Source organism: Marmota monax, unplaced genomic scaffold, assembly GCF_021218885.2.
Source record: "Marmota monax isolate L192 unplaced genomic scaffold, Marmota_monax_Labrador192_F-V1.1 WCK01_AAM20220418_F8-fsc00512, whole genome shotgun sequence".
Classification (NCBI taxonomy): Eukaryota; Metazoa; Chordata; class Mammalia; order Rodentia; family Sciuridae; genus Marmota; species Marmota monax.
The window spans coordinates 238,564-252,542 of NW_026692701.1; the positions used below are offsets into that span (position 1 = coordinate 238,564).

At 46.0% G+C, this 13,979-nt stretch overlaps 1 protein-coding gene across 1 annotated transcript; it reads right to left on the minus strand.

Annotated features, from left to right (window-relative positions):
• Positions 1-2,286: 2,286 nt before the first annotated feature.
• On the minus strand, positions 2,287-13,569 carry Fgf6 (fibroblast growth factor 6). The gene is made up of 3 exons (XM_046446683.1): positions 13,224-13,569; positions 12,158-12,261; positions 2,287-2,463 (listed from the first exon to the last, which is right to left on the minus strand). The coding sequence occupies exons 1-3, from the start codon at positions 13,567-13,569 to the stop codon at positions 2,287-2,289; spliced, it is 627 nt and encodes a 208-aa protein (XP_046302639.1).
• Between the last annotated feature and the right edge of the window lie 410 nt (positions 13,570-13,979).

Here is a 13,979-nt window from a genome sequence, read left to right on the forward strand (position 1 = left end):
AGGGATTGAAATGCCCTTTGATATCCTTTCATCAATTTTTGTGGGTGGGACTTTTCTTAAGCCTAAGTCCCTTATAAGTAAAAGAGAAAGCCCTTAAGTGAATTATTTTGCATGAGAAAAATCTAAAAGCATCAGCCATACATCTGTACATTCAGAGATAATATTCAAAATACTTAAAAACTAGTATGATGCAGGTCATATTGGTTACCAGTTGGACCGGATGCCCAGCTTCTCACAATTGGTGTCAGTCACAGAAAATCAGTGTGCTGGTATGACTATATAGTGGCTGGACCTATATTTCATGGCCTCTCCTCACACCTAGCATGGAAAATGGGTATAGACATCCATCCAGCCATCCTACATTCCCAGTTCCATCAGGAATACAGATGCACCTTAGGTCCTTAGTGCCTTCATTTCTGATGTGCTCTGTTAAAGAGACTGATTACACTGGACAAGATCTCTTAAAAAGTAACCAACTTGGTCTCCTGCCTCCAAGCAGACCTGCGTTTCAAAATTATGACAGTCAAGATGGACTGATTTCCTCTCCCTTCCACTCGATCCAAGATCCAGCTCCTTCTAGTTTCTATCCAAGGCTTGATTACATGCACACATGCTGCTTAGCCGCTACTGTCTGTTAATCTTAGCTCACCTTGCCATGGCCTTTACCACTTTACCCAGTACACGTCCACCCTGATCCTTGCAGAGTAGAGGAGGCAGCCAGTTCAGTGTCTCTCCCTGGGATTGCCAACCTCCATCTTCAACTCAGAATCCCTCGCCCTGATCTATCTATAGTTGCACGCATCTACGAATAGAGAGGTATGTTGAAGATGAAGGTATTTGCAACAGATGAGGGATTGTCTTGCAGGCCGGGGCCCCTGAGAGTAGCAAAGGGTGTCAGGTCATTTTGTAACTCGATGGTTCACATATGCCGAAAATATTTGCACTCTGATACAGCTCTCTCTGGTTTCAGATTTAGGAACATTCCAATGGTTCAGGAATCTGAAGGCTCCAGGCAGACCACATTTATAGTCACTTGGGGAACCTCTGCTTTAAATACTCTCAAAGGACAGGAGGCAAGAAGGCATGGTACAGCGAGGAGCCACTTCAGCTTGGCTGCTTGATCTCCCAGGATTAGCACTCCTCTTCTACTGTAGGGAGTCAGGGGGCAAACTCTGGAGGTCATGGGGCCCATTCTATTGCATCCAGGGTGCTGCGTGTACGCGAGATGAGGACGACTGAGAAGGAAGTGAGAGTATCAGATGAGAACTTGGGTGAGTTTCCTGGACATGGTTGGAGAGGAATTATCATCTGTAGTCCAAAGCCTCTCTACTTCCTTCATGCCCTATTTTGCATCCCCTTCCTTGCCAAAGAGGTTGCCATTATTAGGATCCTTGTCATCTGAGGTTAAAATAAGACCTGGTTCAAAGTGAGGAAAAGTCACGGGCAGGCAGCCTGGCCCTTACTTGTTCTTGGAGCACACACAGCATGAAGTCCTCCAGGCAGAACAGCTCTCCACAGAACACCCAGTTCCTCCTGATGCCTCCAGTGGACCTTGTTCAATTGCCCTGGGCACTGCTCTGCCACTTTCTTCCAAGAAGGTGACCCCCTTCTACCCCTTTGCTTTAATGATGCATCCCAGTTTCCCTAGAACCCCCACAGGCATGAAGCTCGGGGCATCTGATCACTCTTTTCCTGGTTGGCATTGAAAGTTTACACCCTCTTGTCCTGCCCTCTTTGCACTCAGAGGACAGCTGCTCCCAACCACCCGTGTCGCCTGTGCAGTCAGCGGCCTCTGAATGAAAAGATGATTGGAAAGAGGCAGAATGGGAGCAGATCAATCCTTCTGGCTTGACAGGTGACATTCTTGCAGGCAGATTCCTGCAGCGATGAGGCCAGGGGAAAGAAACTCGATGCTTTGAAATACTTTTGCTCTGAGAATATATACAGAGATGTATGGATATACATTGACACACATGTGCATACTCCCACCCTGGCCCTTTCCTGTGCACATGGTCACATTCCACAAGTGTCATCTCTACCTTCTCTTCTCAGGTGAGGTCAAAGCACAGGCTTCATCACTAGTCTAAGATGCTGGTGGCAACACCTCACTTGGGTGAGTTAAGTGCCATGGGATCAAGTAGCCAAGGAAACAAACCCAGGTCTCCCCAGGCACAAGATAAGCCTGATTCAGAAGTCATGGGGAACAAGAGGGAATCATTCACTTGTGCAAAATTCCAATAGAATAGATATATAGCTGTCAACCTGTGAGCCCCTGTTCATGGGTCCTTATATCCTGGGAAGAAAGTGAGTGACAGTCATGATTGGAGACACCTTGCTGCCCCGCTTTACACGTCCATATTTGCTCAGGGCGATGTAGGTCCCTCGGTACAAGTCTGACTCATAGGCATTGTAGTTGTTGGGCAGGAGGGTTTCTCTGAACTTGCATTCCTCTTGGAAGCTGGGCTGTGGAAGAAATGCACACACAGCAGAGATTCAATAACACATGAGGAGTGCTGCGAATGGCAGCTGAGTCTTGTCGAGTAGTCCCCTGCACCAGTGTGCCCTCCCTTCCCTTTGTAAGACAAGCACCACAGGTCTCAGCCCTCCTGGGAGAACAGAACCTGGGAAGTCTGAACAGGAGAAACTTCAGAGCTCCATGGCTCCCCTTCATGAAGAGGAGGCCAGGGCAGACGTGGGTGGTCTGTCTGTTGGGTGGGATGCTGCTGAAGCTCTATCAGTCAGGTCTCCTGACTTCTAGGCCAGGACACTTTCTACTCGTCCTTAGATCATAATACATTCCATTCAGAGAAAGGACCAGGGAAGGCCATAGGAAGCTGCTTTCTCAAGCCCATTGTGAGAGACAGTCTAGTGGAGGAGGATTGAGACCCAGGGTTTTATTTAATGACTTTTCTACTTCCTAGTTGTGTGAGCTCCAGAAGTTTCCTCCCCTCTCAGCCTCAGTCGGTTTTGTGCAAACTGTGTGTGGAGCGAGCTGGTGAGGATGGGGAGTGGAGGGGCAGGGAGAGAGGATGATCTCTTAAGTCCTTCCTAGTACTGTTCTTTCTTCCCATTCATGGTCACTCCATTCCCAAGTTGTTATTTCTCAAAGAGGCCCATTCTTGATTTTTTATTTTGAACTTGGGAGATGTCTGGTGCCTCTTAGACATTTGTTGTTCTCCAGGGCCATGAAGGAAGGGAGACAGTAAGGGATAGAAATTTTTACCTGAAAAGGAACCTGGTTCCCAGTGTGGTAGGTGGTTCTAAGGAGTCTGGGGCCAGCAAGAAATGGCTCCCTTCAAGGCTAATTTGGTAGAGGTTTGTGTGTGAACCACCAGTTCAGAAGATGAATTTTGAACTTCCTGTCACACATTGACAACTTCATTCCCAATAAGTCACCCAAGCCACTCATTCTTCCTAGAAAAAGGTTTTTTCCCTCTCCACTTTCCTGAGTCTCTGATCTGGGGGAGTCCATAGGGATTTCTGTGCTCTTCAGGGGTCTAGAGAGCAAGGTGGGAGCCAGGAGACTTTGAATGTAGACTTTAAAATGAATACAAAATGAAACTGAAAGAAATAGGTAGAGTATAATTTCTCCTCCTTCCTGATGACTGAAGTCATTTGCTGTTAGAAACCACCCACTCAGTAGCCAATCAGTGGTGCCAGGGGAATCATCTGACCTTCTCTACAGAAACCCTACTATTAGCATCCTGGCCTCACAGTTATGAGGGGTGGTAAGGAGCCCGTTCACCAGCATCCCAGACTCTAGAACCCTTTGGGGCTGGCCTCCCTGACAGCATATAAACACCATTGGATCGCTACTTTTCTGAATGTTTTTCTTTTCCAATAGATTCCAAGATTCCTGGGTCAAGGACTAGGTCTGCTTTGGGATATGATGCTGAATTGAAGGTTTAATAAAAGCAACACTGAAACACCAGAGGTACTTTCAGGGTGGTAGGAGAGTGAGCCAGGGGCCAGAGGGCCAATGGGAACATTGTGACCAACCTCCCTCAACACACACCCTCACCCTCCCTTGCTCTTATTTACTGTTTACAAAGCCATTTTACATATGTTAATATGCTTGAGGTAAACTTGAAAGCCTTCCCTAAGCTCATGCATATCCTACCAGGAGATGGGGTTTCTCTTACTATTAGTGCTCAGTACATATTTATGGAATAAGTCCAGGAAGGAATGCCCACAAGCACAGAATGAACTCATCAAAGTAGATCAAGAGCATATCTGCATCAAAGCTTTGCACTTCCACTCTTATTAGTTATGTGAACCTGGACAGATTATTTATCTTCCTAAGCCTTAATTCCATCATCTGTAAAGTAGAACAGTGAGGATAATTATGCCATAGAATTGGAGTGAGCATCAACAGAATCATGCATGGGAAGTCCTGGGTCTAATGCCTGGCCTGTACTCTGACTGAATCACCAATTACTTTACCATAAAACCCTTAAAAAGGATTTTTGTTGTTGTTTTTTCACTTTGGGTCACTAATCCCATAAGATTTGCTGTGGGTTAGTGGACAGTTTACCTTTTAAGCTCTGCAGTTTCTGACTAAGTGACTGGGAGGTGTGAGCTAGCAGGGACAAGCACAGAGGCAGGATGAGGAGGAAGTGGTACCAGCCCAGGTATCTTGCTGACCATCAGGAGGCTCTGAATGGTGGATTCTCCACCTGTGCATGGGGTGTAGAGTCAGCCACAGGACTCAAGATCACTGATGAGCAAAGCTTGGGAGCTGAAGTACTAGAAGTCGAATTCAGGATTGGTCGTGAAAGTTAAATGGGAAATAAATTCCACTAATTAAAAGGTCTAGTGCAGCTCAACGAAAAAACAGTCCAGCAGTCAATCAAACATATAAAAATGAATCTAATATAAATATAAAAGCATCATTCAAATCACTGGAGAAAACATGGTGTTGTAACAACTGGATAATATACTACTACTACTACTACTACTACTACTACTACTACTACTACTAATGATAATAATAATACAGTTTGAACTATATCAAAATAAATTCCAAGCTGGGCGTGGTGGCACATGCCTGTAACCCCATCAGCTCACAAGGCTGAGGGAGGAGGATCATGAGTTCAAAGCCAGCCTCAGCAATTTAGCAAGGTGCTAAGCAACTCAGTGAGACCCTGTCTTTATATAAAATACAAATTATGGCTGGGGATGTGGCTCAGTGGTCCAGTTCCCCTGAGTTCAAGTCCCGGTACCCCCCAAAATGAAAAAAATAAACAAAATTCCAAAGCAGCAAAATTTAAACATAAAAAAGACAATCATTAAACTCTAGAAAAAAAAATTGTTAAATTTTTAATTGTATGTTTGTGTATGAGGGGCAGGTTCTGGGGATTGAACCCAGGGCCTCACATGGGCTAGGTAAACATTCTAGCTGAGCTACACTTCCCACTTTAAAAAAAAAATTATTTTGAGACAGGGTCTCTCTGTGTTGCCCAGGTTGGCTTTGAATTTGTGATCTTGTGGCCCTCCTGCCTCAGTCTCTCAGGTAGGTAGGATTACATGTGTGCACCATCATGCCAGGCCAAAAATATTTTTAACAATCTTAGAAAGATTCTGGAAATGAACATTTATAAAAAACAAACTCTCAGAAAAGGAGATACAATAGCATTTGAGCAAAAGTGCCTAGCTAAGTGCAGTGGCACATGCCTATAATCCCAGTGGCTTGGGAGGCTGAAGCAGGAGGATCTCAAGTTCAAAGTCAGCCTCAGCAACTTAGTGAGGCCCTCCCTAAGCAACTCAGCAAGATCCTGTCTCTAAATAGAATAAAAAATAGCGCTGGGGATGTGGGCTCAGTGGTTGAGTGCCCAGTACCCCCCCCACAATCACCAGATCAATCCCCAGTACCCCACCAAAAAAAGAAAATATGTCTAATAAGAGAAATGTATATCATAATCAAGAGATCACATTTTCAATGATCAGATTGTAAGAGAACAGTGTTTGATACTATTCTGCAGTTGGTGAGCATAGAGAAACAAGGAAAGGTGTGTACATTGTTATATCCTCCATAAAAGCAACTTGACAATATTTACCCCAAAAATGGAGATAGCAAATGATCAGCAATTCCAATTTTAGGAAATTATCATATTGTCATGTGCTTCCATGTGTCCCCAAAGTTACCGCTGCATTATTTTTCACATTATAGAAGACCCAAAACAACATATGTATCAATTAAGAGGGGCATGGTTGAACCACTTATGGTGGATCCATGCCATGAAATACCATTCATGAAAAAATAAGAACCCTCTTGGTGCACTGATACAAAGTGGTCTTCAAAACATACTGCTAAGTGAAGAGTCAAGGTCTGAAAGAGTGTGCAAAGTACGTTCCTGTTCATGTGAGCTTTACAACATGATGTCTAGCGTGGTCCATGAGGATCTGGTAACAGTGGCTGCCTCTGAAGAGACACTCCTGGGCAGGGAGACCTGGGCAGTGGAAGATTCTTTGGCAGATTTATTTCCCCTTAAATCATGCTCATGTGTCATCTGTGCAAATAAGAAAATTGTTTAAAGTGGGAAAATAATTCAGGGTAGAAGATGGACCAGGAAACGTTTTTTATCAGAAGCAGGTGGTCTGTCCTGGTGGTGTCCTGGCCCTCTCCACCCACCTGCCTTCCCCTCTGTTCTAACTTTACATGTCCCTGGAGAGGAACCCGCCCAGTCAGTTTCCAGGAGAATTTATTTCTGATCTGGATGGTGGTTAAGGGGGAGGTTGTGTGTGCTGTTTGCAGACTGGAAGGGAGGAAATCAAATCTTAGGGTGGAGGGAGTGGGGCAGAGGAAGGGGGAGGTGTCAAATGATTCCCTCAAGAAACACAGGACAGTGCTCACATCCCACTGTCTAGAATGTATCCAAGAGCCAGCCTGTCCTAAGAGTCTGTGTCTCCTAAACCATTAGTTAAGTGTGCATGACTGCGGTGGTATACACAGCTAGCCCTACGTGAACATAGGTTCTGCATCCCAAAATTCAATCAACTGAGGATTGAAAATATTTATAAAAAAGATTGCCTCTGTATTGGATGTGTACAGTCTTTTTTCCTTATTATTCTTCCCTAACAATATAGCATGACAGCTATTTACGTAGCATTTACATTATATTTGGTACTAAAAGTAATTTAGAGATGATTTAAAATATCCAAGAGGATGTGAATAGGTTATGGGCCATTACATAAAGACTTGAACAGAATTGGATAAACATGGATACCAGGAACCAATTTCCTAAGGCTACCAAGAGATAATGTGTTATACTTAATTCTCTGCTCAACAGATTTTTTTTTTTTCCAGTGCTGTACATCCTAGACAAGCACTCCGCCACTGAGCTGCATCTAGCCCAGATCAATAGATTTTGACTATTCAACCCCTCCCGCCATACACACCTCTTTGGAAGATCACTACTTTAATTTTTATTCCATTCTTTCTCTCTAGCCCATCTCATACCCTTAGCTTCCTCCAAAACTCTGTACAAACCTGAAGAGCAACAGAGAACTAGGTGAAGTTTCTTTCTTGAGTCCTCTGCTTTCTCCCTGCTGGCTCCTGTCACACCCGCCCTCCAGGGGGTCCAGGTGGCTAGGAAGTCTATGGCACCCGGTAGAGGCAATGCATTTTCCCTGGAGTCTGCTGGAGCTGGATGCTTCAGGTTAATGGGATTTTTCCCAAGGACCAGAGCGGTGCTCAAGACCCAGCCTCTTAATTCATCTCCATCATATCCCAGAGCTTAAGGTTCTCATGGCTCAGGAATGTTGGCTCCTCAGCTCTAGTGAGAAAAGCACTTGGGCCAAGTGAATGCCGTGTTAATAAAAGCAGCTACCGTATATTATTACTTGAACAAATGAAAATAATTCCAGCAGATCACATTTCCTGGGCCTGCCGGGCTCAAGCACCAATGTGACAATGTCTTAAATTCCACGTAGGTTTCTAATCAGACCCATGTGGAACCGAACTTCATGTTACAAAAAAAAAAAAAAAAAGGAAAAGAAATGCATTCATCTTGCACAGTGGAGAAGGGCCCTCTGAGGAGCAGCAGGAGCACATCTCTGGGTGTTTCAGGTAAGTTGCCTCAGGCAGAAATGCCCTGAAAAGTCTGAGGAGGACAAGATAACCATGCTCTTGTCTTTGGTCAGAGCTACAAAACTCCAGTCTTATCCTCTGCCTGCTGTGTGAGAGGGGAAGAGGCATAGGGATGGGGTGGAGTGGAAGGAGTTGGGAGATGAGGGGGAAAAAAAAAAGAAAACCATGTCCTAAGCTGCTTTCCTTTTGTTGTTCTTGATTGCTTCTTCCCCTGTTCTTAGTTGAACGTCTTCCAACTCTGAAGACGCTAGCATTTTCTAACCCCTTTTCCTAACATACAATTGTTAAGGAAAATTGCACTGTCAATTTAGATATGCTGGAAAGTGTTTTCATGAGATGTACCTTTCTTCTCATTCCTGTGGAGCCTTCAAAGCAGTTGGTGTTCTGTCTGCAGGGCTCAGGTCCCTTATTACCACAAAGTCTCTCTTTGTCTTAGGGCCATCTCTCAGCACTTCCACTTGGTGGGTGTCCATTGTCATCCCCTCAGGAACCCCATCCTCTAATAGGTGGGAGTGGCAGCTAACAGAAAGAAGGGAGGACTTGGTCCCCATCCCCCAACACAATGCCCCAGGTAATCAGCATGGAGTCTTCTACGGAGGAAATCTATTTGTGCTTTGCACTTGTCAAACTACTATTAATTAGAAGGGTGTAAAGGCTGTTAGGATTATTAAAACTAAAACCCCTTAACAGCATAACTGAATTACTAGTATCTTCTTGTTAATATGTATTTTTCTTAACAAGTGAGTGTCAACAGAACCACCATCAGCTGAAGTTCCTTGCGTTTTTTTTTTTTTTTAAGTTTTATTTTATTTTGAGACAAGATCTAAGTCCTAATTGCAATCCTCCTGCCTCAGCCTCCTGAGTCGCTGGGATAATAGGCGACACCGCGCTCAGCTGAGTTTCTTAATTTTAAAAGAAAACAAGAAAGTTGGTGTTCACTGATTTCAGCCTCAGTCTACACCTGAGAGACAGCATAAGTCTAGGCCCAGAGACGATTATGGACTTTGCCGGAAATAAGACAATTAGCTAGAAACTGGAACTGCCAAATGCGCTTGCGCTGTGGGCCTTCAGCTCATTATCCGCGGAGCGCTAACGCGGTGCACATAGCTACCATAGGACCCTGGGTGTGAGACCCGGGACACGATGTCCCCGTCTGCAAAATGACCATGCAGATTGAATGCACCTCTCAGGGGGCGTTGGGAGATAATGCTTCACAGAAGCCCTCTGCAGCGTGCCTGTCAAACAGTAGGCGCTCAATGCAGGATAGCTATTTATATTGTGGAAGGGAGGCAAACTACCCTCAGGCTCTGCACCACTCTCTCTGAGAAGCAGACACATGGGAGGCCTTGGCCCTCATTCTCTGACCATGAGTTGCCACCTGGTCCAGTCACCAGCACCCCCCACCTCGTGAGGGTTCCCTTCCCCCCAAGAGAAATTCCATTTAGAGGCAGTAGCAGCTGAGCCACCCCAGCGAGGAGGCAGCGCAGGGGGCTTAAAGGGAGATAGTGTGGATGAAATCATCACCCAGCGGGAGTCTTCCTGGCTCCAGGGATCAGTTGGCAATTGTTTTTTTAGATTGTGATAATGGCCCCTGAAGGGCAGAAGAGGGAACCGGTTTAGGGTTGTTCAAGAGCATCTGGTCTCCAGCCACACAGGTGCCCAGCATCAGGTGCCCAGGCTTGGGCACAGCTGTCCAGCCCCTCTGACCCTGGGGTCCAGGGAGGAGAATCTCCCACCTAGGAGAAGATGCTCTTTGGTCAAATGCTGCTGGGGGTGGGCAGAGTGAGAAAGGCGAGACTTCTGGACTGGGCTGGGTTAGTTCATCAACCCTTGACCCCATCTGTAGTCATTTGCCTGATGGGTTGGGGTATCCCACAGTTCAAAGAGATGTCTGCTTACCATTTGCCACTCTGAATGCTTTTCCCCCTTTGAGGCATTTTCTCTGCTAAACCTTATATTCCTAGCCTTTCCCAGCTTTTCCTACCAAGACCAAGAGGTTTACAGTGGAAAGTGCAATAAATTTACCCTAGATTTGTGCTCCTCCCTCTCTCCACAGTGGAGTTCTTTCTGGATAAGGAGAAAACAATACTAGTTTTACTATTAAGGGTGGTGAGACTAACAGTTTATGTAATTTGTGCTTCCTTCCAGATTTGCCTGTTAAAATCCCAGACTTGTGAGGTAGACAAAGGGGAATGAAGGGAAGAGGGGAGGATGGGATAGGGAAAGACAGTGGAATGAGTGTGATCTAACATTCCTAGTACATATGTGAGTATACCACAGTGAATCTCACATCATGTACATCCACAAGACACTAATTAAAAAGAATGCTATAATAGCAGAAAGATCAGTAGAGTAGAGGGAAGGGAACAGGGGGTGGGAGGAAGGGAGGGGAAGGGGACGAAATTAGAACAAATTATAATTATGTCAACATATGATTATACTTTTATAATCATGTCAAAATGAATTCCATTGTCATGTATAACTACAAAGAACCAATAAGAAATTTAAACAAACAAATAAATAAAATCCCCTGCATGGTCAACAATCCAAATTTCCAGCTCTCCAATTCAGTGGGAATCTGGGCAATATTCAGGCTGGTTAGAAGATGCTTTTGGGGAGGATTCACCCCATGGAAGGGGTGCCTGTTCCACTAAAGTCTCTGGTTGTTCCCAGGCTGCTTCCTGTCCTCCCTTTCACTTTTCCAGAGAGTGATAAAGAGGTAAAGAAGGTGTTGGAGAATTCTAAGCCACAGGCTGTTTCATTTCAGGTGCCCTCCAAGTCTCAGGGCTAGTATAACACTGGTGATTCCCTGTCCTCCAGAAGCCCTGTAGCCTGGTGGTCCCTAAGCCTGCCTATGCTCAAAAACACCTGAGAAATTAAAAAACAAACAAATAAAAAAACAAAAACAGATTTGCAGCCCTCATCTCAGCCCTGCTGAATAATAATCTATGAAGGTCCCTGCAAGGTGATGCACACTATCCACGGAATCAGGAGGAGACCCTGCTTTTCATCCATGCCATGCGTGTCCATATACCATCCCAGACTTTGAGATGTTAGTTAACACTAAAGGTTATGAACAGAGGCCATCTGGTCAACCTGCTCCAGTATTTAAAAGGCCTCTTTTGCAGGGATAGCCCCCTACAATCCAGCCCCAGATCTGTTTGTTCACTTCCTGATCTTCAGTTTGTCCTCCAAGGGGCAGTAAAACAGCCCTCCATACACTCCCCATAAATAACTCTGGTATTACTTGAAGATTGCTCTGAGGTCTTCCTTTTTAGCTTCATTTCTGCTGTCAAAAGAACTCAGTTTCGACAACTTCAACAGGATGTTTAAACCCATATTTTAGAATAGGCCAAATCACGGGCTGAAAGTCCCAGGTGGGTTGGAGAGCAGAAATTTTGATTCATGTGCTACATGTTGGCTACTGTGCTGAAGTGTCAGCATGTAACCTGCCAGAGACCATCTATGGTGGCAGAGAGAGGGGTGGGACCAGTGCCTGCCAAAGGGGTGCCACAGAGGGGATCCTTCTCTAGCTTGTAGGATCAAAGACCAGAGGACAGCAAACCTTGGAATAAAATTTCATCACAGTGCTGAAGATGGGAAACGGCCTCCATCTCCATGCTTCCTGTGGCAGTCTAGCTGGGATGTCATAGGGCAGCATTCGCAGGCTGAACTCTCACCTAGGCCTGCTTCTCTGGGCCTCTCTGGTTCAGGGAATCAGACCTTTCCATGAGCCTGGATGGCAGCTGTATACCAGAGTGCAGACTTCTCTGACCCAAGAACTCCCTGTGCTATGGTTTCTTTAAATGCAAAGGCCCTGGCAAATGGACCAGGAAAATCATAGTCTAAAGCAGACATCAATTAATTCTGAAGTTAACAAAGCAGGATATTCTAGGAGCCCTCACTTGCAAGGGCTCCTTTCATAGCCCCTTCTTTTCTCATTTTGGATAAAGAGTCACTTCATTTTGGATAAAGATAAAGATTCACTGTGCTGTATTTGTATTATTTCCTTCAATTGTGTGTCAGGCCTTATGCAACCTGGAGTTTCCCCTGGCCTGATGAACTCACCGTTGTGTACAATCTTCCTTTACTGTTCATGGCAACGAAGAGTGCACTTTTCACTCCAAAGAGACTCACCACACCTCGCTCCACTGTGGAAATTTCCAGCAGGCCTGACAAGGAAACGGGGGTTATATTACCTAAGGCTCATACAAATCAGAGTGGGGACTCAAGCCCCACCAGGGCATCCAGTCCGTCCACCTCCTCCTAGATAGCCAGACCCTCTATGACCTCTGTCCTTGATCTCTCTAATTTTAGGAGATCCCATTGCTAGATTCATCATGTCGAGCCACTATCCTCTGAAATATCAGTTCTGCAAGAAAAGCTTCTACATCAGTGACCACCATGCATCTATTTAAGATTAGCTTTGAATCTGGACTTTCACTGAATCAATCCCTCCAGATCCTTGGCTTGGGTAAAGCCATGAGTTCTGATTATTATTATGATGATGATTATTTAATATAGGCTCACATGTTTTAACAAATCTCAAACCATCCTATCTAGGAAACATTGCAGCTACACAGAAGCTATTGGCTTGCATGGATCCTGCAGTCCCCATCCTGTCTCAGCTGGGAGACTATTCATGCATAATGTGTCAACTTGTAGTATAAGGACCCAGGGACAAAGGGAGCAGGTTGAAGTAAAGAGAAGAATGTGCTTCAGCTGGGAATTTTGCAAACCATTTGCCTTTCCTTCTCAGAGAGGGAAACTGAATAAAAATAAGTTCATGTCTAATTTGGTCCAAGAATCCTTAGTCAGTCTCCCCACTGCTGCCCCATGGTTTTCTAGGCTGATGGTCCCTAGGGGTCTTACAAGGCCTCAGATGGGCCAGTAATGCTGAAGTAATTAGTGCCACAGGGACTGCATAGGATGATGGCAAAGGCCACCAAGATGCTCAGATCTCAGCATATTGAGTTTGCACCCAGGTAGGGTCCAACCAAGTCATCTAAGCAGTGCATATCATTTCTCCCCCTTTATAGTAGGGCTCCATCCACCAGAGCAAGACCCCTTCATCTCTTAGTTCTGCTGGAGCCCACATCCCCAAATGTCTCATCTGGCTGCAGTAGTCACTCACTGTAGGGGTTCTCCTCGTGGGTTCCACTGATTCTGCCGTCGGGGGACACCTGGAGGTGAAAGCCGATGCCCACGTTGCAGTAGAGTCTCCGCTGCCGCTTGATTCCCACCAAATAGCCGCTTTCCCAGTTCACCCCGGCGATCTCTCCAGCAAGCCCAGCTCGAGACCTGGATAGCAAGGTGCCCCAGCCTCTCGAGTCCAGCAGCGTACTGTTGGCGCGGGTGCCTGCAGGCGAGGGCACCACCATGCCCACTAGGACGCCTAGGAAGACGAGAGCCTGCAGCGTGCCCTGAAGACGTCCTGCTCCCCGGGACATAGTGATGAACAGCCTCTGTCCCAGGGCCATCCACCTTGCCTCTCAGGCACGTGGTCAGAATTAATGGCCCTAAAAATACCGCCCTTCTTGTTTTTCTCCCCTCAGCATGGCGGCAGGGGCTTATTTTTGGAAGGCAGATGAGGGCTGCTGACATGAAACCAAAGCCTGCTTCGGGCACTCGGGTTGAGAGCAGAGGGACCCAGGCTGAGCCGCGGCCGGTAGGGACCATGGCTTAGGGACGCTCTCTAGCTTGCCGCTTGCTCCGTCCCGAGGTGATACTATTTGATTTGACCTATCTTTATAGTTCAGCAGCCCGGCCCTCCCCTCCACCCATCATCCCCCTGACGTCAGCTGGCCTAGCTCACTTATCCAGGACTGTAACATTAACCTGCTCCTGGGCCTGGCTGCCTCCCCAGACCCCCATCACCCTCTCCACTCCC

Bases quoted from the DNA above. Each gene is read 5' to 3' on its own strand.
- Fgf6 (XM_046446683.1), bottom strand. From the start codon at position 13,569: ATGGCCCTGGGACAGAGGCTGTTCATCACTATGTCCCGGGGAGCAGGA. The intron at 12,262-13,223 runs GTGAGTGACTAC...TTTCCTTGTCAG, and splicing joins CCACGAGGAGAACCCCTACA to GCCTGCTGGAAATTTCCACA. The intron at 2,464-12,157 runs GTGAGTTCATCA...TTTCTTCCACAG, and splicing joins AAGGAAGATTGTACACAACG to CCCAGCTTCCAAGAGGAATG.